Raw genomic sequence first — 26,365 nt, forward strand, 5'->3', positions numbered from 1 at the left:
CTAGTGCTAATAAAGTGACAGTTGCTCTTTCACATGGCCTGTTTATAAATTGATGAGGTTTCCTTTGAAACACCCAATATAGAACTCTGCCTCGAAAGCCTCCGCAAACATGGTCAATATTTCAAAAATAGAAGCTAGTCAATAATTTATAGTCAAACAGCGCTCCTCGTTTGAGCCTACACTCGCTATTACCAAAAAAATCCATCCTGGCAAGAAGCACATCAAATTTTCAGAAGGTGTCAAATTCAATTTCTAGTGTAAATAGTGAACCTTATTTCGGGAGCAATTCAACTCATAAGTTTGATATCCATTTAATAATGCAATATTCGATTATGACTGATATTATAAAGCCCATATGTTGGCTGCAGGGGATTTAAATTGACCAAAGCACACAAAATAAGACACTAAGGTCATGGATATTTTTAACTTTAAACACATCCAGTCCTGGAATTAAAATGACGAGCTGAGATATCCGAAGCATCATAATAAAAATAATACCTGATTTAAAAATCTGACAAATGTATCTAGATTATTTTATTTTGTGCCACCAGTCGATTAAATAAAATTGAATAAATTCAAGAAATGTAAATAAGACAAGGAAAATTGTGGCAAAGCATAAAGTAGTTTTCTTGGCTGGCATATACTGTCCTGGAAAATGACATAATCCAAATCTTTATCACTCACTCATTAAAGTCCTTTACTTTAATTAGATGCAAACTTTTCCTAACCTTATCTCCTATAACCGTTATCTCAAAATGTATCCCTGAAATGGAATGACCTGCTTCTGAAAACCACTTTCTAAACCACAAGGATGAATCGAAGGTCACAATTAGATTCCGAAGAACGTACATCTCAAGTAAAGCCAAACCAACTAATAACATCAATCTATTTTCTAGACAGCACACCCCGTTGGAGATCCCAGGGAGCCGGATGGAGTCTTTCCCAGTTGACTTTGAGTGAAAGACACACTGGCCTGGTCTTCCATCCATCACAGTGCACGAACAGAATAAGACAATTCATTCTCACATTCATCGACACTGAGTGGCAACCGAAACCAATCAGTGAGAACAACCTCCTAAAAAAAAAAAAAAACCTTAAAAAAAAAAAAACTCAACATCACGTTCAATTAGTATTTTAGAGAGAAAGCAAAAGCATGAGTGTGTGAGCATGCACTTTAATCTGCCTGCCACCTCAATTGCCTTTGTGGCTGACCTTTTTCTCGCCCGGCCGGCCCCGACAGTTCTCTTGAAGGCATAACAAAGGAACACATTTCCTCAGCCTTGTTGCCTCTCCCTCTATCTAACTCCCCGCCCTTTTCCAATTCTCTCTACAGATGTATGTTTTTCTTCTCCGCATGTCTCCGTCGCCTTCCTCACCAAATCTCTTTTTTCCCTTACCTCATATTTTTCCCCCTACCGAGCCTCTCTCTCTTTTCTAAATCTCCATGATAGCAAGGCTTGAAATATTAAAGCTTCAGCGAAACACTAATAACTGCTGTAAGGGCCACGACATCATGTGGAGGGCTGCTGACACGCTCACACCCAAAGTGTTAATCTACACAACATAGAGACCTCCGAGTCAAACTTTCATCATAAATCTTTAATCTCCTCTCACTCTCTTGCAGAATCGAGTATTCAAAACCTATAAAGAGGATTTTTGACATCACTTTTTTTTTTTGGCAGTATGAAATTGCATTCTCCATTTGCAGTGTACACTTAGTGCAATATTGATGAGACTTGATGAGCTTCGGTTCGTAGGGCTTTTAAAAAAAAAAAAAAGGGAGCCGCGTGTGATCAGGGGGATGCCATCATGCATTAACATTCAAACGATGGAATCAGGCCACTTGAATCAAAGAGGCAGCTAGCTGTGTGGAGCCTACAGAGGAACATACAGAAGATGTTCGTCGTACTGTATATGACTGCTTCGTGCCCTCTTGGCGGGAATATTACTTAGCATCAAAAATCGTTTCTGTCATTTAATCAAAGCGATAATATCCGACTTGAAATATCAATCCCAGCAAAAAAAAAATTCCAGCGTAATTTCCTAGTTTGTGGGGCAGACTCATGCAGCTGCATTCACTGAATCTCATCATCTTCCTTCATCATGGCCATCTGACCATGAGTCATCTGCAAACGGACCATTAGATTGAAATCGAAATGCTGAAAACTCTTCTTGCAAGCTTAAAATGTGTCGTTCGTACTGTTGAGGAAATTCAGCAAGTCAGCAAAACTACTCTGATTTGATATTAGTGTCAAATTAGTGTCATCAATTTTCTATCCTGCTTGTCTTCATTTGAGCCCTTCAGCAGACTGGCGAGAGAAAAACTCCTTCCAATTTTTTTAATAGATGCTTCACTGTCTTATAATAATGAAGTGAGCATTTTTTTTGCGGTTGCCATGGTGACCCTTGTTCATCTATTTAAAAGTATTGATGGACTAGCCTGGAGATTATTCATCATATACTTTGTAGTATAATATATAACATGATAGCAGGGTAATAAAATAAAATATTTGTGGATGTTTCTGGTTTACAACCATTTGGTTGGTTTTGTGAGGGTGGATTTTAATTGCCTCGAAAAGAACAAGGAGAGAAGACATTTCACGCAATGGTTGTGTCCTATTTTGAGGTTTGCCAAACTGTTGCATAACTTTAAACAGTAGAAGCAGGTACATTTAAAGCTGAGGGGGCTTTCAGGTGTCATACAGGGCCTGTCTGAAAGCTGTGTGGGAGGAACAGAGGAGAAGAGCGAAAAGAAGAAAGCAGCAGAGACTGAGCCAAAACTGGTTATATGAAGTGCTAGTCAGCATCACGACTACAACTTGTGCATACACCAGAAAAATATGTTTCTTATTTCACGGCTGATCTTTGACCTGAGTCGCATTCCAGACAGGAAGCAGCAACCTTGCTTTTGTTTGTACTCTATTTAAACTTTAGTTGTTATCATTTGAAACTTTTCTGTCAGACCTGTGTGAGCAAAATTGATGCCAGTATTATTATAAAAATAAAATAAAAAATAAATAAAATAAGATATTACTAATGTTCACTATCCTGCTGCAGCTCCCGTTTATAAAAACAACAAATATAGGACAGTGGCTTCTCATATATGGCCCCTATGTCCTGCTGGTGAAGATGACGTGATCAAAAGTGACTCGATACGGCCTGGAGAAACTGCAGGGAAGAAACCAACACGAGCAAGAACGCAGGGGCCAATATCAGCGCTTGAACCAAAAGAGATCCAAGTGTTCCAAGTGATGCTTTACACCAGCCTACGGTATGGGTTTTGGTTATTTTTGTTTCGTCATAAACCTGACAGATGGGCTGCCTCCATTGTACAACTCTTATTTTTTCCAACACCATGAAAAAAAAAAAAAAGACTGCGGCTACAGAGAAAAAAAACAAGAAGCATTTTTTAATGCTTATTGATCACATTCAAATCTATAAAAAAAAAAAAATCACTTTTCTATGTACTCACTTAAGGTTATAATTAGTGCAGAGAATGCACAAGACTATTTTCACTTGCCATCTAAACTTCTTAAATCGAAGCAAGTCGAATTTCCTGGTTCTCCCCCGATGCCCCCTCTCTATCTCACCTCTCTCCCTTCGGTGGGCAGCCGCGATGGGTGCTCTCTCGCCTCCCACCCACGGCGACAAGAGATTGGCAGACCGGGCGGGCGCGGCATTACAGCGGGCGGGCAGCAGGAACTTGAGCGCTGATCTGCGGCGAGGGCTTTAGCGAAGGTCGACTGGCGCAGGAAGATGTTGAGGAGCTTGAGCAGCAATGGTAGGACCATGGTCCTCAGCGGCGACTCACCGGGGTTGGGGTCAGGGTCAGGGCAGCCCACCCTCCCCCGAGCATCCGTGACCGCTGGCTGTTTCGACCCTGGGTGAGACTTTACTAAGTGGTCACCAAGGAGGTCACTCTACCATGGCCGGCGTGGAAAAATCATCATGCCTGATGGTATTTGTCATATGGAAGAGGCTCCAGCCTTCATCCTGGAAAAACTCCTCTTTCCCCCGGTTGGCATCTTGCCTCTTGCACCAGCTTCCTTCAAAATGCACTTCAGTCTGCTTCTGATGCGTCTTCCCTTTTGCAGACCTCCAAAGAGACCCCAGCTGGCTTTCAAGTCCTGATCAACCCACCGCTGTCGTCACCTCTCATTGAGTTTCTTCGACTGTCTTCCACCCACAGCGTGACTGCTGATGGCTGCTTGGTTGTTAACTCAATAAATCAGCATGCAACAGAGAAGAGGAGGAGGATGAGGAGGAGGTGGAGGAAGGAAAGAAAAAAAAAAACACGGAAGATGGCAGCATGAGAGTTATTTCCCATTAGTTGGAGATGAAGCCAGGATGCTGTTCTGCTGCTGTGGGTAATACCGCTTTACCGCTGGTGTGGTGAGAGAGCGGTGGAGTGAGAAAATCAAGGGAGGAGAGCGAGGAAATAAAAATAGCATGTTTTGGCAAATAATTCACAATAAAACTAGCCAAAAAGCACAGCACTATAGTCCAGTAGTTAATAATAATCATCATCATAATATTTATTTTATTTTTATTTTTATAATAAACTAAATAATAATAATAATTATATTTATTATTTATTATTGCATCTGTGTCTGGCTATTTACATGAGATACTGAATAATTAGTCATTTTTTAACAATGACAAATGCAAACTAACATAATTTTATATTGCAATTAAGCTGTACAGGAATCCCGAGGATTGATATTGCAAAGCAACAGCCCATCAAATGTTTTATATTCAATCAGGAAACCTCACAGGCTCACTTCCCCAATATCTCAGCAGATATATCACTTTGAAACTGCCGTGGGCGTGCAGACAGACACTGACATATTAGGAAGTGAAGGGTAAAAGAAAGGGCTTGCCCACTGCCAGACTGGAGTGTTTATTGGGTCAGAAAAGTATTAACCCATTACTGCCCAGTTCGGTCGCTTTGCAAAATGAATCAGGAAAAATGGCGAACTGTGTTTGTATAATAATATTATTTATTAGTCAAGCTCTTAGTCGAAACACTCCCAGTTATCGGCCAAAACATTAACTACACGAAAGTCAAAATTTTAGAAATACTATTTTTAACAACACAGAGGAAACGGGCTCTGTCAGAATTCCATATCTGGGGATAGCTTGCCAAGATACAGAGGATGGAAAGAGATGAATAAATGCACGGATAAAGATGGAAAAAAGAAAGCCAAAAGAGTGACGTGAGAAGGAAGACATCATGGGTGCAGAAATTGTACAAAGGAGAACAGTGAGCATGTCACATGTCGCTACTGTGCATACATGGAACTTGGCTTGGAGAGCAGAAGAAGAAGAAGAGAGGATGGAAGCTGGATCGTAAACCTCTTACAGCTAAGCTGCTCATTAAAACACGTATTGGCATCACAGCCAGAGGAAAGGAACAAAATCCTTTTGACGTTAGACTTCTTGGAATAATAATTATACATAATTTATATGTTCCCATAGCTGCTGTATATTGTATGGTAGTTGCCGCTATGCTTAAAAGTCATTCCAAGCAACAGAGTATCATTGATATTATTGATTTATGGTCGTTTGGGAGATTGCATGATGAGGTTGGATTTTTATTATGGACACAAATGGGTTGGGGTCTTTTTCATCAGGGAGTCAGCAGCTCCCCTCCCTGGCCATCAAGTCACAGCACAGCATTCTTCTTGTGTGATTATATTTGGGGGATATGTCATTTAATGAAATCTCCTTCACAAACCAATCATACTTGGATCATAATAACTAGAATATGAGTACACAAGGCGTTCTCTGATGCTGGTACACGTCCAAAATCATTTTCATAATGTTTGTAAACAACAGACGGCAAAGTACCTTGAGATGGGACTGATTTGCATTAATGACTCAATGGGAAAAATTATATTATACGTATTATAATAAAATACATCTTCATAGTCGGTAAAACTGCATATTGTTTTTCTTCTCTTAACAAGCCCTTTCTTTTTTTTTGTAATCCCTGCCACAAAAAGCCAAAACAAAAAAAATATTTACACACTGATTGTAACCTGCTTAATTCTGGCGGAATTCCCGTCACATGCAAATGAACCATCTCGGTGTGACTCAAGTAAGACTTTGTGTTACTATGACAACCGGGGACAGATTTTGGGTATAGTTATAGCTACAGCTCGAGTCTGGGGGGGGGGGGGGGGGGAGCCCCCATGAAGACAGTAAAAAGCTTCAATTGAGTTCAAACTCACTTAGGAAGGACCATAAACATACATAACGATAAAGTCTGCAGGACATCTATCTCATAATCATCTTTCTAAGGGCATGTCAGTATCAGCTCAATACATTACGGTGACGGATGAACCGTGTCATAACCCGATGAAGTCGTCGTCCATCATGGTGTTTCCCAAAAAAGAATCCGATGATCGTTCCCGGTACGAAAGTATATGTGAAGGGCACCTGCCTCCCTCTATCATCCTGGCTAATGACTTCACATTAAATTACATCAACTCTACACCAGTAGTTATTGAATTAAGAGGGTGTAATAATTAATTCCCGGAAAATAATTGCTAAAATGTGTCAGGAGTGAAAGCAAGCGGAACTCATTGTCTTGCATTTGGTTATTGCAGTGACCCAACTTGACCTGAGTCATCTATAACGTCCAGTTTAATCTGTAATATTAGAATTTGAGTCCATAGTTGATGAGCCATAGGTCAAAAGTGACAGGGGAATTTCAGAAGATAGATCTCAGAGATGCTAATCCGTGTGTGTCACTTTCAAAATGAGTCATCAATCATTTCCCCACTAATTCTAACGACTTCTGATGACGTGTCATCATTTGGTATTAAAGTGAAATGAGGTGATGAATTGACCTAATTATTGATTTTTTTTTTTTAACCCACCTTCCATTTGCTGAAAAATTCAATTCTCCACCGATTGACACTATTACCCCATCTGTTGCCGAGGAATCAATTTGGTGTGAGGCAATGAGCTTTATTCAGACAAAAGTAATCCTTTGCCGCCAATTTACGGCGTTATACACCCTATTAAGAGCGGGTGTCGATTATTCGCCGATATTTTCATTTTGAAACGCTAACATCCTTGTGCAGTATTCAAGTACTCAATATTATTCATTAAACTTCAGACTTTTTATTTAAATAAGCAGCTTAACTTAAATTTGATTTCCCACTAGTTTTTTTGTACTTCTTTCTGACGAGAGATGTATCGCAATTAAAACACATATCCATCTGTTTCACCATCCATTTTCTGAACCACTTGTCCCCATTAGCTCCAAGGGTGAGAAGAATATTTTAGTTGAGAGCTTTTGTTAAAATATCAGTCCCATAAGCACATTTGCCGCAGTGTGACACGTATTTTTTAAACCACGTGGGTGGATGACTTTTTTTTTTTTTTTTTGTGGAATGTTTGTTCCTGGCTATCACACACTCTCATTATGTAATGCGGCTAACTAAACTAAAACCGAAACTAAGTGGTCATCTCAGCCGTGCTCTGTGGTCTTATAATTGGATGGAGAATACAAATCCAAAATAAAAGTGATGGCAGGCATTAAATCATTTTTGAATTAACTTTTTTTATGCTCATAGTTTGGTGATTCCAATTTGTCATGATATCATTTGATATATTGATACAGGATTGTCAAATGTGAAATAGCGTCCGTAAATACAACTATGTATTTATCAAAACAAGGCTGTAAAATAAAATTCAATTTCTAGGGGGGGATGAAAATGGGTTTGTGTCTGAAAGCTTTTGGTGCGTGCGGATGTGTTTGTCTGAGTAAGCAGCTATAAAAAGTACGTGAGCGCTTACAGACTGTTTGTCCAACAAGAGGAAAATCTCACGCTTTTGCACAGAGCAGAATCAGATCATTTTTCTCACTTGTGTGCTGCTGGGTAAAAAAATATATATATAGACAGACAGCAGAAGCACATAAATTTCAATTTTCTAATAATAAAAAAAAGAAAAACATCTATTCCCATTTTTCTCTCAAGGCCACTGAGGTGAATTGAGGAGCTTCTTTTGAACAAAAGTTGTGCTATGCCGCCATCATGTGGCCTGTCTGTAATACCAAATATGCCACATCAATCGCCATTTTTCACCAGGCACACAAAATCACAGCTCATCAGTAAAAGCAAGAGATGCTAAAAGCAGCTGCTACTTTTAAACGGCACCATTTTTAGAAGAAGCCAGCAAGAATGAGCAATGAGCTGTGAAAAGAATAGGAAGGGAGAGCCCATTCATTTCCCTTCCTCTACTTGTTACAATGACAGAAGACTAGTCGTGACTTCTATGGAACCATTAATAAAACAATGCATGACCCTTTTTGACCCCTCACAGCCACATTCATCTGGACAAAGATACATTTGGCATGTCGGGCAATTATGGTTTGTTGGCGTACATGCGAGTCGCTGTCTGAGTGAGCCAGTGTGAACGGGTCGTCACGATTCGCACCGTGTGGGAGTCGGTGAGACAAAGCGCTAGTTGGATTCTGAACGGGTCTTGACCGCTATCAAAGCATACAGCGGAGGAAATTGTGTTAAATTCCGACAATCGGGTATGCTTAGCATCACGACTTTTGCGTGTAGGTGTGTTAAAACACCTTTTCTGGTTCCCATTACCACCTCTGTCATCTGAGGCCGATGCTCGTTAAGACACAGAAAAAATTTTGCACCTCATACCTCGAGGACACACGAGGATGAAACGTTAGGAGATTGGTAATTAAATCAGGTAGGAGTTTAATTCCATTGCTCAGCTGAAGGTTTCATCCTTTTTCGGCTGGGTTTCATCTATGACAGTTGTGGCGCTAAAACGAATACGTGAGGTTCAACGTGAGTTCAAAACGCCATCGGCGTCACATTTTCTATATTGTGTGGATCTCACACGTGAAATGGAGTTTGGAGGAGGTGTGCAACCTGGAATGGACAAACAGCAATTAAAAAGGCTTCAATTACCCTGATTTGTAGGTTTTAGGAATGTGGGAGGGAATTAGAAGACCCAGAGATGCCAGAATAAAATAGTGCCGATGATGATAAATATAAAGTGAGTACATCATTTATTGTTTTTGGAGAGAGGGAAATAATACATGATAAAATTGTACTTGTGTGTTTCTGCACCTCAGGCGACATTTTTCTCAGTGCCCTGATTTTGCATGGTGTGTGTGTGAGTAATTTATATTTTAAAAATATTTTTGCCTAGTGGAAGCATGGAGACGAAGTGCTACGTTAGCAACAGCGCTTATCTTTTAGTAGAATACAAGCAAGAGTAGTTTGTCTGGCTGAAAAAAGTGCGATGTATGAAGTATTTCCAAAAAAGAATAAATAAAAATTCTTACTTGACCAGAGAATTTCATCTCTGCTGTGGAGGAACATTTTTGACTTGTAGTCAATCATCCGTGAAGAGCATTGAGCAGGCTTAGAGAACATATTCAATTTTAAATTGAATATACCTGAGGATTCGCTTATGAGCAGCAATATTTTATCATCAATGGATGCCATATATGTGTGTGTGTGTGTAATTTAAAGAAGAGGGAAGAGTTTTGATTTATTTGTCGAGAGGAACTGATTGCTACGTTCAAGGGCATTGCTGGTAAAGGTGATGGATGTGGATGGTTAGCAACTTTTTGTTTCTCTTTCTCATTTTCTCTCTCTCGCGCACACTCACACGCGCATTGTCATGATCAGACACTCCTGGAAACTGCCAACATAACTTTTCCCATAGGCAAAAAAAAAAAAGAACGTGGGGACTGGACAATAAAAAAAGCAATTTGTCTTGGATGCGATTACTGATTTATTTTGCTTCCCTTCAGGTGGATTGTGTGTGCTGCCTCCGGTGAGATGAATGAGAAATCAACATTTATCTGATGTGCAAAGAGAAAATAAAAAAAATAAAAAACTCATAACAACATTCAGTGTTGTTCCATCTCCAAATTTAACTGATCAATAGTTTTTTTTTCAGTAATTTGGATGACCTCACACAAAAATATAAGTGAACAAACAAAGTGTGTGTGATGTTTCTAGAACAACAAAACTTGCTCTCTCAGTGGTTCTGTAGCGTGTGATAAAAATAGCAAGTAAAAAAAAAAAAAAAAAAAAGACTCCTAAAGATTTTTCAGCTTTGCAATATCTGTCATTATCAGGCTTAAAAGGAAATATTGATATTAAAATAGGCATTTCTATTTTTGGTGAGGGTTGCAAGACTGTCCACTCTCCTCATTTGTCGGATTTCTCTCTCTCTCTCTCTCCCTCTCTCTCCCTCTCCCTCTCTCTCCCTCTCTCTCTTCTGTCACTTTCAATAGTGCCAGTATAACAGAGCAGCTGAACCGCATAAATAGCACTTTTCAAATGTCAGCAATAACTATAGCCAAATCCCAAATTCATTTTCCCGACTCAAAACACGCCCTTGAGGACAGTCAATGGAATGAAACAGCATTCCCTTACGAGGACCATCATGGAGGTCTGTGGAGAGGTTTCAGTGCACTTTTGGACCCTGATGTTCCCAAACACTTTAGCGCAGATGTGTTGTCTCTTTCCGCAGACGACATTGGGATGAACACAAAGAAACACGGATCGCCAAGGGAACCGGTCGACACACTCGTTCACACACACACGCAAAGTGTTTCCGTTGCCGCCGGCACGACACAGTCTTTTTCGAAGTATACACAAGAGTACACACACCTAGACGAGACTACATATAGAGATAAAATTATATTTTTGCTCGTTGAATGAAATGACAATGAGCATATCAGATGATGGCGTCAAAGCGCTACTTCATACTACGTAAAGTTCCTTAAATCACATCTCTCCACATATACTGTGAGATAGAAGGAAAATTATTTTTCTATGATCCATTAAAGGATTTAGATGATCTTATCCTACATTCCTTGACGTCAACATTACAAGCGACGCTCCGTGATGAGGTCAAGGGTCGGCGGATAGTCTGATGATGTAAATGCACACATGTGCACAGTAATATGCAGAGCATGTATTTCCCTGATTGTGTACTGTCACACACACTTGTCTCACACCCTCACACTTTTCATTTTCTGATCATGTCATCATCAGCAGAACACATATGCCCAAATCAGAACACGCCCCCCTCACTCACCTCCTGAGCCACGAGGGAGGATATGCGGACGGCCCGTCGGACCCTGGCGTTTCTCCCGCCTTCCTGGGGGAGGCTGTCCCTCCCGCTCAGCGACATCTCGCTCATCTGATCGGCCCAGGACCCTCGGCCCAAAGGCACGGCTGTGTCCCGCCGGACGTCGCCCGTGCCACCCCAACTGCCCCCCCGTACCCGCCCGCCATCTGCGCTTCCCCGTCCTGCCACTCCGTCGGCTGTCCTCCCCTCTCCGATCCCTCCCAAAAGTGGAAAGGTCAAAGTTGGCACTGAAGTCAGCGTGGTCTCCGTGGCCCCCCTCGTCCGGACTTCCGCTCCCCTCCGACCGCCCTTTGACTGACGGGGCCCCCAATGTTTCGGGTCCTGTGGTTGGTCCTTTCTTCTTCTCTCCTCGTCTCTCAGTCTTTCCAAGTCTTATGGGGTTGCTGGAGGATGAAGCTCATATCAGATCCACAGCTGTGGCACTCAGAGAATGCTCAGACTATCTGCTGCTGCTGCTGTTGAGACTTCCCTACGCTCAGCTAACACCCCCCACCCCCAGCCAGCCACCCCCTCGCCCATCCAACCTCCCTCCCATCTTCTTGCGTCGCTCCCCCGGCCGGTGAAGCTTGCCTGCTCTCTCTCTCTCCTAACAAAGGAGCACTGCCTCCTTTTAGGAGCTCACACACAAAAATATGTTTTTTTTATTCATACAGCCGAAAATGTGCATTAGATTTAGTTTAAGATTTACTTTTGGTTCTTAGATTTAATTTTCGATTTAAGAAGATGCCTGGTGCAAATGGAGGGGAAGCTGCTTGACATATTAAAATATCGAAACATTTGAAATGATTTTTAATCTGACGTTCCTCTCCTGACACGTGCCAGTCCGGCTTCTCATTACCGAACACGCGGCTGTCTAATGTGTGTGCGTGTGAGAGTGTTTTCCATCCTCAACGTGGATTATGCCACCGCAGCTTTTTCAGGTCTCCGTGTCACTTGCCTGAAAGTGTTTCCCTTTTAAACCTCCCGTTTTACACTCTCCAATTTACGGCTGAGCCTTTCCGACTAAATCATGTCAAAAGCAGGTTGTAGCGTTTCAGCTTCAGACATTTCACTCTCCATTATTTACCGAGCGATCCGGCTCACTAAATTGCTACCGTTGACACCCTTTAATAACAAGCAACGAGATGAACACGAATGAAATAACAATAAAATAAATAACAATGCGATTCTTTATCGGAGCAAATGAGAAATATCCAATCACGAGCAATTGATCAGCAAGCTATGAGTCATACGGTTATGAATCATATCCAAATGGTGCGCTACCTTTAGCTGACCTACTTTGTGTAAATCAAGGTGTGTGTGTGTTTATTTGTGTGTGTATCTATACAAGTGAGTCACATGGTCTGTTTCTCACACATGCATTTTTCTTTAAAGAGGAAGAAACCTGAAACAAAACAGCCTTATCTCCATTTTTCGGTTTTGTTTTAGATGCACGCAATGCAGAATAACATAAAAATATCGAACGGCACGAAAATAATCTTTGAAGAATCACACTGAGAATAGTCTTTGTGCTTTATGAGGCTCATTACGAAAGGAAAATTGTTCCAGGCACAGCAGTGTGAGTTTGTGAGACACTGACAAGTTCGGGTAATTATGCCGACTGAGGGCTTTGCTGGCGCTGCATGAACGGTGACCATGGAGCGCCGAGCTTGGAGCAATTGGACACACACGCGCAAATTAACACACGGACGGGCCCATTCCCCATGAGCAGTTTGTTACTAAAACTAGTACACAATACAGAAAGAATTTCCACACTACAAGCCGCTACTGTTTCTAATTGCATTTTCCATTTTATCTTTTTTATTTCAACTTCAGACGCAACAAATGACTTTATAATCACAAAATAATGATCCATAGTCTTTTTGATTCATGATTCATAGTCTTCAGCGGGCCACTTATGATTGATTTCGTGACACAATGCTTCGGGCCAGTTTAAATTAAGGAATTTGGTCCATATATAAGGCGCACTGGACTATAAGGCGCACTGTCGAGAATATTTTAGGTTTTTAGATGCGCCTTATAGTCCGGAAAATACGGTAATACAGGTAATAGAAATTAGGACATTTCCATTAACTCATTCTCGTCAATGGCAGCCCAGCAGAAAATCCACCTTGTGCAATCCAGCAGGTCACGAGAATTAGAAGATAAAAGAGGTTAAGCGGTAAGGACTTGCCTTCAGACCAGAGGAAGACACTGGGGATTGGTTGTAGGACATTTAGGAAGTTTTCTTTTCAGCAGACGTATCCTATTTGAAGTCTCTGCTCTCACTGCTGCATGAAAGCGAGGTTATCTGTGGCGGTTTTGCAGAGTGGAATAAATCCATCTTAAGTCACAAACATTATGGTGGCTCCTTTTTTTCTATTACCATGCTCAGATGAGTCCCGGTCATCAGTCTTCCGATAGAGAGCAGGCATATTCACTATCATGGTGCCATCTTGACAGAATTAGAATTGAGCGCAGCCACCGAGGTGACTAAATCCTCAATAAAAGTTAAAAATCTCTTGAAATAAGCAAAGAAGATGACATCATAAATTTTGTGATTAAATGCAATTAGCTTAAAAGATTCATATTGCTTACATTAGAAATAAAGTGGAGCCGGCCAACTTCTTAAAGTGATTTAATTTCCAAAGGAATATCTCGGAAGGACCTTGAGAGGTTCAAACTTTTCGGAGGCTTAATTGACTGTGTAAAGACAAATGGCTTTGACCGGAATCTATTTTGACCAGTCATTTTATGGCGGACTTTTCCGTATGGTGTCACGGCACACAACTTATATTGATTAAAGAAGAATTTTGTCCTGATTTAACTTTGTTTCATCACCTTGACCATCCCATACTAGCTCTTTTAAAAAATTAATAGATGTGACTGATTGAAGACTGGGACGATCATCTTTTTCTGAACAGTTTTTTTTCATTTAATTCAGTTTAAAAAGTGGAAGGGGAATCTAATATGGCAAAATTGGAGTGGATTTACTGCAATGTGAATGTGCAAACTTTGAGTGCTTTCAAAATTGAAAAGGGTTCCAGTCTGTGCACACATAGAGGTCAATGCACAACTGGCAATTAGGAAATGGACTAAATAAAAAAAAAAATCCACATCATATATTGAGTGAATAACCCCCGTAAACACACTTTAAAAAAATGACATCATTATTTTGCCTCTCTGAGGCACACGCTGGCGTCCCACTTTGGCTATTGCTGATGTCGGCAAGGCAGAACCCCAACCCCCTCAGTCTCCGACCATAACGTCCTCACCTCTTACAACACGATGGAGGAGAAAGGGGAACACGGGATCATGAATCTTCCTAAGCGTCCTACACGTGTGTGCTTGTGGTTTTACATGTTCCTGTGAGGTTGCGTGTGAGTGATCACGCATGATGGTCCACAGGGGCTCCTGACTGTGGGTCATGTGCTTCGAATGCCAGGTGTTCATAAGACATTGTGACATCAGTTCTATATCTGGGTCTATATTACCCTTGTGTGTGTCACCTTCATGGTTTTGCTAACTATGGACCATCAGCGTCAATAATGATGTCCTATCGAGAGCGGATTGATTGAAGAAGAAAATTATGATGAAAATATATTCGAAAGTGAAGGATATTCTTTTCTCTGGGGAATAGTTCAGGAAGGACGATGAGGATGCAGCGGCAGAGGAAAAAAAAGCTCCAGGGAGGAGAGTTGGAAGTCAAGGGTTGGCTGAGGGCAATGAGAAAGAACACGTGGTGTATTAGGTTGGATGAACAGGACGGTGATGCATGTGGAGAACGCCTGGAGCAGGTGAGCATAAAAAAAAAAAAGATTTAAGCAAGAAATGAGTGAAATTAGCGATGGCTCCAATGAAGCCTGCCAAAAGTGCTTGCAGCTTCAGGACATTCATTCTACAGATGTTTACTGTGTTGACACAATGTGTACACGTGCCACCAAACTAATCTCAGGAAAGATGCTTTTTTTTTTAATCTAACATCCAGTTTTGGAGATAGAAGTCAGATGTTGTCTTTTTTTATTTATTTTTAAGGCCAAACAAAAAGAAACAACAACGATAATGGGGGCAGAAGTCATATTCCGCAATTTCGAAGCAAGGAGAATTGAAAGTGACAGAAGTCAGACAAATGAAGAGATGTTTGTGGATCAGGGATTAAAGAACACAAAAGTTCGACCAATAAATACCAAAGTTCAGAGTTCCACATCGGTCACAATGACCAACAAATATAAATGATTGTTGGACATCTACATAATCTCAATTCAGCTTCTTGGGTAAATTTGCATTTGCTCTTGGCTAATTCATTAGCAGCTATTTTCATCACAGTAGCACGATGTTCCAGCAGTTGTGACAACACAGTGAGTCAACATACTCATTATGCAGGTAAACTACTTACAGAGCCATGACAAATAATCACTTAAAAAAAATGCCTCCCCACAAATATACTTTTCCCAAGTTTTCTGTTTTTGTAGAAACTGAAGCCAGATCCAAATAAATAGGAATATGCTGATGACTCTCGACATAATATCAGACATTAATTACTTTTACAGATTCCCCCACCTCATTAAGTAGGCAGTAGCTCTGATACAAACAGACATGCACAATATTTAAACCTCCTCTTAATTTGCAGCGGGGCAAGACATTAAGGACATTTTCTCCAAAGTCTTTCTGACCTTGATCGTTAGCCGAGATAAATGTCCTTTGGATTAGGATTGGATTAACCAATTGAAGAGCTATTTTTCGTCTTCTGCGGTGATAACAGAGGCCAGGGTTATTTTGTAATTATCAATCATTTATTTATAATTATTATAATTATCTGTTTCCAGCCCAGCCCAGGTTGAAATATGGCTTTTGGCAAAAATCAGATGGGATTGTCTTATTATTATTATTATTATTATTATTATTATTATTATTATTATTATTGTTATTATTATTATTATTATTATTAAAGCGAATAAGCAGTTGAAAGAAAAAAAATAACTCAAATAACTCAGGGATCAAGTAAAAAAAATGAATGAGGGGATCGAGCGCCATGAAAAAAATAAATAATAATAAGTGAATTTGCAAAGGCCAAACCACAAATATGCATGTCTGAACCCTCTGAATTTGAATTATAATGTCAACGTGTAACATGTGTGTAGTGAGTGATGGAAAACACACTCACACACATTCGTGTTGAGTGTTGCGACAGATTGGATGTGACAGTTTTCTTTGCAGGCTGCTCCAGGTGGCGATGACCTTTTAAGACGTCAGGCAAACACAGGCAATGGGGGGAGAAATGGGGGAACAAAGCAAGACCAAATAGGTGTGAACAGTGAAAGAATAGCCAACCCCCTGTGGAGTTTGGAATTTGCTCTTTCAAACTGCAAAAATCGAGGATCTTTAAATAAATACCGCAGGGCCTTCAATGTGTTGCTACTTCAATCAAATATTTGTGTTTGTGCTTACATGGCTCGTACACATTTTTATACGTACTTTACCATTTCACAATTTTAGTCACAATTTTACACAAAGGTCTAAATCTAAAATGGTACTGCTTTAAATTCAGGGAAAACTCAAATATTTTATTGTCATTTTAAAAGAAATATAAAAGTTGACCATGAATTCTATTTGACATTACTTTGATTGAAAAAAAAAAAAAGAACGGCTTGCTTTCAAGGTTAAATGTCAGATCGTACAATGCCCCAGGTTGAATTTACTGGCACTTGTCTGGTGACTAAAAGCTTTTCCTGGAAAACACTTGATTTGAAGTGAATGTTTGTCAACCCCCCCCCCCCTCCCTGTATGCTACTCCACTATGTGCCTATACAAAAAGCGATGACAGGACTCAAAAAAAAAAGCCCAAAGTCAAACTACAACCATCACACACTTGATGATGGTGAAGCCTTTCATTTGAAAAGTGCTGATATGACAAACATTCCTCGCCCTTCCCCTGGCATGACCCCACCCGTGTCACGACCGAGTCGACAAAAGATTTACGTAAGCAGTCTCATGGGACGCAATTACTGTATGCTAATAAACCGCAATCCCCGATTTGTAAAATTCCCCCTAGTGTCTGGTGTCAACAACTTTGCGATATTTTATAATCCTGAGAATAGCAAAAATTAATAAAATAAAAATAAAATAATTCCATGTGTCAAACGCTAACATTATTCAACTCATCAAACGGGTCAGAATATTGATTTTAAAAAAAGGTACGCCACAACATTTAACATCTAAACCCTAAATGACCTTAAGGCACTTAAGTATAAAATGTAAAGAGCCCGAGAGGGAGGATTAAACATTCCAAATCGTCCTTAAACTGCCCATTTGTTGTCAGCCTAATAACAATTTGAGATGATCTCCATTGAAGTTGGCTCAGCAATTTTATTTTATGCTGCTACTGTTGTGAAAGAACTTTCTGAATGTCAACTTGAATTTCACTGATCCCTTTAAATGTTTCTCGCCTCTTTGCACAGCATAAAACTTGGAAATGTGACTTGAGCCACACTTTGATTGTAATTATAATAGACCTCAATGAAATATTCGTTTTGCTCACCAGTTTAATGACCTTAACTAGTACTCCCTGTGAACACATGCTTCAGTTTGGAAGCTTGGAGCTGTCAATTACGATAAAAGTACACTTTAAAACATCCACGATGAAGCCAAGCCTCATCTCCATCACCATCTGGCTTCTCTGCAGCTCGTGCCAAGGACAAGGGCAAAGTGCAGCAGATCATTTACTCTGCGGAGATGATGATTGGCAGCAATATGGAAAGTGAGAGTTCCGTCTTTTATCTGAGAGAAACTGAGGGATTAAAAAAACAAAGAAAAACTGAGATTTATTTTTTTTCCAACTATATTTTCCTTCCCCATAGCATAAAGTAATAACAATGGAAGGCTTAATTGTTAGACTAACCAGCTCAGGTTATATCACACAAATAATTCCAAACTAATAAAAACCACCAAAGCACAAAGTAACAAAACCAAAGGGCACAAACAAATTCAATGAAATATTAAAGTGGACGGGTCTAGCAAGGACGAGACGTGAAATTGAGTATGTTGGAGAGCCCAGTGCAGAAAAAAGCTTCCCGCTGAGTTTAACTTTTGGGGAAATGAGTTTACCACAGCGGGTGTTGTGCTTAGATTCTCAACTCCTGACAGGACATGCACGTTATGTGATGAGATTCTCCATTGCTATGCTAAATAAGGTCAAACAAGAAAATCCCGATGATATTCCTGCTTAGTCCTAAATTGGAAAGTGATGTGCTAAGCACTTCCTGAGTCTGGAGCCGAGCTAACCTAAATAAGAACAAGAAGGTTATTTCTCAGCGTAGTGCATAGGAGGCCGAGTCGTTGTATGTTTTTTTTCGAATTGTCCATTTATCAAGCTGATATACAACGCACATGTGCGCAGGTATTTTTGGGATTTGCCTACATTGCCATTTGTTAGCACACCAGATGAACCAGAAATCCTTCATTTGCGAGCTGCCTGTGCAGATGGTCTTCACACAAGCCAATGAGCAGACAACGGAGAATCCCCATACACATGTACTAACATCTCCTTGCCAAATTAATATGAGAACACTGACTCGAATCCATAGTGACACCTGATAGTTTCAAAATTGGATGTACAAACCAAAAAAGTCAACAAATGAATGTGGCAGCAAATGAATAAAATAAAAAAAAATATAAATAAATAAATACGAATGAAATAATTATATAAATACAAATAATAAATTAAATAATAATAATAATAATAATAATAATAATAATAATAATAGGGCGGCTCGGTGGCGCACTGGGTAGCACATCCGCCTCACAGTTAGGAGGGTGCGGGTTCGATTCCACCTCCGGCCCTCCCTGTGTGGAGTTTGCATGTTCTCCCCGGGCCCGCGTGGGTTTTCTCCGGGCACTCCGGTTTCCTCCCACATTCCAAAAACATGCTTGGTAGGCCGATTGAAGACTCTAAATTGTCCCTAGGTGTGAGTGTGAGTGAGATTGGTTGTCTGTCTCTGTGTGCCCTGCGATTGGCTGGCAACCAGTTCAGGGTGTCCCCCGCCTATTGCCCGATGACGGCTGGGATAGGCTCCAGCACGCCCGCGACCCCCGTGGGGACTAAGCGGTTCAGAAAATGGATGGATGGATAATAATAATAATAATAATAATAATAATAATAAAATATCACTCTCTCTGGGCTTCTTTTAAATTAAATTAAATGCAGTACTATAAAGCTGTTGTCCTAAAAAAATGTATGGCTGCAAAAGAATAGAGCGCCAGCTGAGATTTACCCTGATATTTCTGCAAGGTTCAAGGTCTGAACAAGGGTCATCGATAATGACCGAGTTTAAATGGCAGCATCTGCTTCCGGATGCTGTCAAACGACAAGAGCAACCAGCAGACATCTCCGGAGAGCTCACGTATTCTCCGGAGGGTAAAGGTAATCACGGGTCGTGATGTGTGTGGGTGTCTGTGTGTGTTTGAGAGAGACGTAACAGATTGAGTCAGCTATTGATTCGCACTAAGTGTTGACCTTATGGGTGACTTCGAAAGTTCACATCCAGTCGCTTGTCAGCACATTGTATGTGTTTGTGCAAATTTGTCACATCCATGAGGATAAACGATTTCACTTCCGAGCAGACTCCAAACATCACACGACCAAACCCAGAAAACAGGTAAGCCACCGGGGCTCCAACACGCCACATAATTGAGTATCGTGCCAAAATGCCTCGACAGGCTTCTAATTATCAAAATGAAGTGCAGAATAACAAATTCTCTGATATAGTATACAACATGGTAGAGTAATAGCAATAATGCTTCCCAAACTATTAGACGCTAGCTGCGGGGTTCAACAAAACACGGTGCATATGTGTCAGTGATCGAGCACCATGGCGCTGTACTTGGTTCACTCCACTGCCTCTTGAGATGAGCCGGCTTCACTGCCCCGCCCTCCCCTTTCCTGGCGGCATGATGGATGGGTCCGAAGTGGGTGCCTGACTGGCTCACTTACTGTACCTGATCTTAGTGCAACCATCGAACGAACCGCTGGGGAGTGGTTGTACGACATAACTCCGTGCATCTCATGAAACTTTAATAGTCCTGATATTTTTTTTTTTTCCAGAGTTTCAAGTAGCTTTGCATGTTAATCTAAACGTGGTCATATGGGTTAGGGTTAGGGTTAGGGTTATTAATATACATATAAAAATGATCATTTAATCATATCAGAATTTAGCACTTGGCCTAAAAATAGCCTACTAATCAATGTTTGTGTTTTCATAAAACTTCACACCCTCTCTGATTCAATTACCTGTTATGATGAGGAGCCCTGTGATTAATGAGGCCAGGGCAAAAGAAATGGGTCACAGTGCAATAGTGCGGAGGGATGTTGGGGGAGGTGGACGTGCTGTTAGGGGTGTGCTAAAGGATATAAGAGTTTAAAATGTAAAAGATGATACTGAAGTAAATGAACTGAATGATGAATGATTGCTCCCAGGCTTGGTGGCCTTGTTTGCCCTTTCAACGTGAGATTTATTTTATAAGGTGTTTCATCCTAGTGGTATTTGGAAATACAATAAAATGTTATTTTTCGAGCATGTTCATATTTATTTTGCACAACAATGCCCGTCCCTGTGATTTTGATTCAAGGTATGCGTTCAAGATGACCGCCGAGTGATCGGACGCACCATTTTCCATTTCAACTCAAATCAATTGCGAATGCCCCGTGGGACAGCGTCATCATGTCCTTTCAAAGACAAAGCCCGGATTTACTTTTGAACAAGTCCCGTTATATAGAGCGTTGCAAATGGCAAAATCAATACCTGCTTAATGCTATTTGAGGGAGGCAGAAAGGGAAACAGATTAGTTAGATATAGATTAGCTGCTTGAATTGAACAGTAGAGATGATTGGCAAAGTTGTTTTGGACAATTGCAACACATTTTTGGTTTGTACATGACTCATACGCATGAAAGCCCGCTATCTGGTCGATCAATTTGTTGTTGCAGATGGATGATGCTGAAAAAGTCTTTTTGTGCCAATTCAGTCCGATTGATTACGCGTAATAATCCTTTTCACCTCGAGGAAAGTGAGATATCAAAGTGGAGTTTGTGGGTCCTCTCCAACTTCACCCCACATTCAAAAATCATGCATGTTCGTCTTCATCTATTCAAAGAATTTCAATACGTCTCGTAAAATGAATAAAGAGTAGACAAGTTGGGTAAACGAATAACTTCAAAACGCCGACAGGATGCTTTTTTACTTTGTGGGTCAATGAACTCACATGGGGGGGAAAAAAAAACACTTAATCAGTCTGAGGTATTGAGGCGGAGCCACGGAGCGGGCAGCTAAATTACACTCCTGCAGGTTGAATGTGTCACATGCTCCTAAACTCCATTTCAGCCAATTTAACTGGGGAGAACAAGCCACTGGTACAAAAGCATGAAAGGAGGTTTTAGAACTAAATACACAATAAACATCCAAGTACAAAACCGAGCAGCCTTTTCGTAATACGATGCCTATTATGAGCCGTGCGTTTCCTTTATTCCAGACAATACATGCATGCATAAAGGGGTAATAGTAACTAGAGGGCGAAGTCAAACGAGCTCGCCACAGCTCGTGTCTGTCTCATCGGCAACTCTAAAGAGAATAAATGAAGTTATTTTCCTCCAGGTAGACGCTTTTCATTGGCGAGATGAAAAGAGCCCACGTTTTCATTCATTTCTGCCCTAGTTCACAAACATAGCGCTTTGCCGAGACATTGCCAGAGGTGGACGGCTCACCATAAGTTCAACTCCGAGCCCGATCCTACACAAAAGAAAAAATAACAAATCATAAGGCCCTGGAAAAAAAAATATCAGTTGAGCATAGTTTTCCCCTCTAGTGCTTCTTGACATGTTAATATTTTAAAATTAAGAAGTACTCCTGTTTTTTGTAATTAGTATGTTCATTTCTATGAACATTTGAGGAACTACTTGCTCCATATCGCCCGCTTATTAAATAAACATGTCCGACCTATATTTCACTTAATGGAATGCTGATGATGTCACGGCAAGTCTTCGTCGTTGAGCTTTCAGTAGCTTGAGCCAGCCTTGTACTGGTATAATGCAAGATAAATTATGCAATAATGGAATACACAATACAACCCTGTGCCAAAGAATATCATTACGCAACACATTTTAGCCAATGTCGATCAATCGCAAATTCCCATTCCACCGTGCCTTGTTTGGAAATGGCTATGTGCTGGGAATATTGGATGAGATCTTTCTTGCAAGTACCCTATTTGAAAATGCCAGATGAAAGTGGATTCCAAATGAATCACTTGAGTCAATTACTTTTGCATGCAAGCAACAAACACAAGTCAATATAAGATACAATGGAAAAGGAAAAAAAAAGAGGTCAGTCTTCCCTTTAAAGAGGTTTCTAAATTATTCACTGGGATGCTGAGATCACGGAGAACCAAACGCCTCAATGTGATGCTACCATCTTGAGGTCTGAGGTAACATTACAGTTCTGCTCATCATAAGATTCTCTTCCACTCATGACAGGCATGTAAAATTTGATTTCAAAAGTCAAATCAAATGATAAAGTGTGCAACTTAAAAAAAAAAAGTCTAGAAATGCCATTTGGAGACACAGCTGCAGCTGGAACATACCAACTACTGTATGGATTAAATCTCACACACACAGAAAGCAAGTTGTGTTTTTGACCTTGCCATCTGCAACTCACATACTGTAGCATGATTACATTATTGTGTTGCATCACCACCTCTGGATTATTTTCCGTCAAGTACAATAGGAGGGGAAAAAAAAAAGAGCATGATCGGATCAAATCATTTCTATTCCCGTTAGTAACTCTCTGTAGACGTGCCCTAACAGAGGGCTTAACTTAATCTTTAATATTGTTTTTTCCCCTTTCGATTGCTCATGCGGGGTTCCTTGAAGGTTGTATGGCTGTAAAGTAACTAAAATATTGTGGAAATAAAATGTCAGCCCAGCACGTACATCCAACACAGGCACTTTCTTGGAGTTGTAATTTGTCTGTCACATGGTCACGTCACATTGCTACACAAGAGCAAACACGTTTAAGAAATTCCAGCAAAAAAAATGCAACTTTTCTTTTTCTTTTACTCAAACTAGCCTCAGAGTGCACCCAGGCATGATCTGGCCTCATCAAAAACCATTTCCACTCAGCGCTAATGTTGCGTGATGTTGTCGTGAAGAGCTTCGTAAAACACAACGTAAGCTAAGGCCGCTGGGTTGCGACAACAAATGACACACGCTCCGCCTCCAGAAAGAAACTCAGCTCCTACCTGGGTGACTTTCTCCGTCACATTGTGCGTGCGGTCGATGAGTTTGCAAGGCGCAATGATGTCCATCTCCCCTGAGGGTAGGGCGATGAGTGGGTCGGGTTTGAAATCCACAAAGTTCAGGGTGATCTGAGGAATTTTGGAGATGGTACGGTACCGCATGAGGTCAGAGTCTGACGTGGAGTTCAGTATGTTGGACTTACTGTTCACTGCACCTGGAAACACGTATGAGATACAAAAGGGTTAAAATCCCATTTAAAAAAATAAAAAATCGAATTCGGTTTTGCATCGCACCAGTGCTTCCCAGTCGGACACTGGTTCTCCGGTTTTTCCGGTCCCAGTCAGGCCTCATGGCCTCAATCTCGTCCACAGAGGATGCGCGCCTCATGCTGTGAAAGCTCTCGCGCGAGCGGCTACGCGATAAGGAACAGTTCGAGCCAGAGGCGTCCTGGTTGAGGCTGAGGCGATGGTGGGGTGCTACGCAAGGAGACGACTGGGTGAGGGGTCCGACTAAGTGCGTTATGTGGTGAGGTGGATGAGGGACTGTGGTGGATGCAGAGTCCAGTAAAGTGCAATGGTCTTCCACGTGGTCCTCTGGCCAACTTTGTAGAGCTGACCTTGGAAACAGAAAAGATTTATTGAATTAGGATGTGTCGACTAAATTCTAACCATCTCAGGGGTTGGATTAAAAAAATCCCCATAAATTTTCAGACCTCTATGTCGAAATACTTTTATATGCCACAAGATGGCAGCATTGTATTTAACGATGCAAAATCAGCAAATACTCTTGGAGCTCTACCTGCTTTCACTGATTTGCTCCGAGTTCTCCGGCGATAAAGGAGAAAGGGGCAAGAACTCCTCCAAGCCGAGGGACTCGTGGCAGTGGTCGACCGGGTGCAGTGGTAAAGTTGTCGCGACGGGTATGTGACCGGACTCTGCGTCATCCAGAGACACTTTACTGTTGGAGAGGGAGCGCAGCAGGGGAAGGCGTAACTTGAAGCCTCTGGGACGACCTGATGAAGAAAACAAGAAGACGTTGATTATGAATCAAAAGAAACATTTAGAAAGGGCAGCAATCGCGTGTCGCGGAGGGGGGGGGGGGGGGGGGGAGGTTTGAATCACGTTGAGCCGAAATAGGCTTTAAAGAGAAATTTAGGACAGTGGCATTGATTATAATTTAGCTCCGGAGTTCAGAGCATGACTTGATTAACATTGTATATAGAACACTGAGTCCAGAGACAGTTCGGAACATTCCGCCCAAAAAAATAAATAAAAAGGATTCGACTAAATCATATGACTTTGCAAAATGGGCCACCTGCTCTATGTGTGGATGAATGTAACACTGATCAGGGTGGATTACACTGATGATTGTTTACTTCTGACTGAATGCAAGCTTCGTTGTTTTTCTTATTTGTTTCCAGTCAAGCCAAGAGTTCCTCACCAGTGACGAGCCAGGTGGGAAGGCGATGGTTGAGCTCCTGTTTGCCGTCTTGCAGTGTCTCCTCAGTCATGACCTCAAAGTTGAGGATGAACATGATCACCATGCCATCTTCGTTCTTCACGGGCACCACATCCACCATGCATAGGAAGCACTGACCTGCAGGGGGGGGCAACACAAAACATTTGGATTTGACAACAACTATGACTAAAGATCAAAATGATCCATTGTGAGACATTTTGTAACTATAATCATCAATACAAATAAATTTAATAAAAATATGCCCCCCCTAAGAAAAAAAACTATCTGCACCCCTGGCTCATGTCTCTTACCTGCATAATGATGCTAAGCAATCAACTCCACAAATACGCTAACAACCACGGCGGCCAAGATGGAAATCGGAATATACAGCATGTCAGTCATTCATATCACATCATAGCTCGGGGGAACAGTGCAAAATCCCGATTGGACGACGGGATAATCCTCACAAAGGAGGGGGGAAATATGAAAACCAAAGGATTACACCATCTGGCTATATCTCACAGAGTGCGTGTGCGTGTACATGTGTCTGTGTGCACGCCTATGTGCTCACGTGTAGGCTCATCTTCATTCAAGAGCTTCTGGGTCATTTCCATTCATGCCGAGATTCATTAACATCTGCGATGTCGATTTTGGTGGCTTTTTAATAACCCAAGCCTGTATGGCACAATCACAAAGCTCCATGATAACAAGAAGAACTAAAAGTAGAATGTTATGGATCCAAATTAAAGAGGGGAAAACTGTCGGGACTCCTCGGTGTATTTTTCCAAGCGCTTCGGACATAAAGTGAGCTTTGACGTTCTGAGGGCAAATGCCATTTCATCTAAATGATCCCCCGTGGATATATTCCAATTCAGTGTGTACCAGCTGGTAATCTGACTCAGCGAGGCTGATTTATAAAAAAGCCAGAGGAGATTATCAAAACGCTCTAAACACGTTTTGAACAAAGTGCGACACAGGGCAAACTTTTTATGGAGGTTCAGTGATCTGCTGATCAAATGACGATGTGTCCTCAATTATAAGGCCTGCAAAATGGCACATTTTCAAACTGGGCCATCTGTTCTGTTTTGTTGGTTGGGTCATTAGTAGACAAGATAAAAAACCTGGCACCGAAATATAAGATAGATTTATTTAGCATATTGTCACAAATGTCATTATCAGTAAATTGCATTAGTGACAATAGCTCACCAGATGATGCCTAAAGTTTTATTTAATACAGAGAGGTGTAATCAATTTAAATAAATGTGTCAAATGTAAAAAAAAAAAAACTCTTATACAGTTAGTGCAAAATATGGCCATCTAAAATAAATATATATCGCACTTAAAGTCCTTTTTACTCACACAGGCCAATTGTAGTTATTGCTGTGTGAATAATTCTTTTTACACCGCTAGGTGGCAGGGCAGCACAACACATTGCCTGAGAAACTCACGAGTGGCCTGCATTGAGTATATATACCATAATCAGTTTGCT

At 41.0% G+C, this 26,365-nt stretch overlaps 1 protein-coding gene across 3 annotated transcripts in view; it reads right to left on the reverse strand.

Moving 5' to 3' along the window:
* kcnh2b (potassium voltage-gated channel, subfamily H (eag-related), member 2b) overlaps positions 1-26,365 on the reverse strand; it is a 79,617-nt gene that overhangs the window by 11,790 nt on the left and 41,462 nt on the right. For 2 of the 3 annotated variants that reach the window (XM_049749616.2, XM_049749615.2), the window contains exons 4-7: positions 24,859-25,014; positions 24,217-24,430; positions 23,712-24,034; positions 23,421-23,632 (exon numbers count right to left, since the gene is read on the reverse strand). In XM_049749616.2, coding sequence (XP_049605573.1) covers positions 23,421-23,632; positions 23,712-24,034; positions 24,217-24,430; positions 24,859-25,014 — 905 coding nt within the window. Of the gene's footprint in view, positions 1-23,420; positions 23,633-23,711; positions 24,035-24,216; positions 24,431-24,858; positions 25,015-25,187; positions 25,297-26,365 lie in introns of those variants that run through there. The other variant, XM_049749617.2, reaches the window with a different exon arrangement.

The sequence above is a fragment of the Syngnathus scovelli genome, chromosome 18 (genome assembly GCF_024217435.2).
Source record: "Syngnathus scovelli strain Florida chromosome 18, RoL_Ssco_1.2, whole genome shotgun sequence".
Taxonomy (NCBI): domain Eukaryota; kingdom Metazoa; phylum Chordata; class Actinopteri; order Syngnathiformes; family Syngnathidae; genus Syngnathus; species Syngnathus scovelli.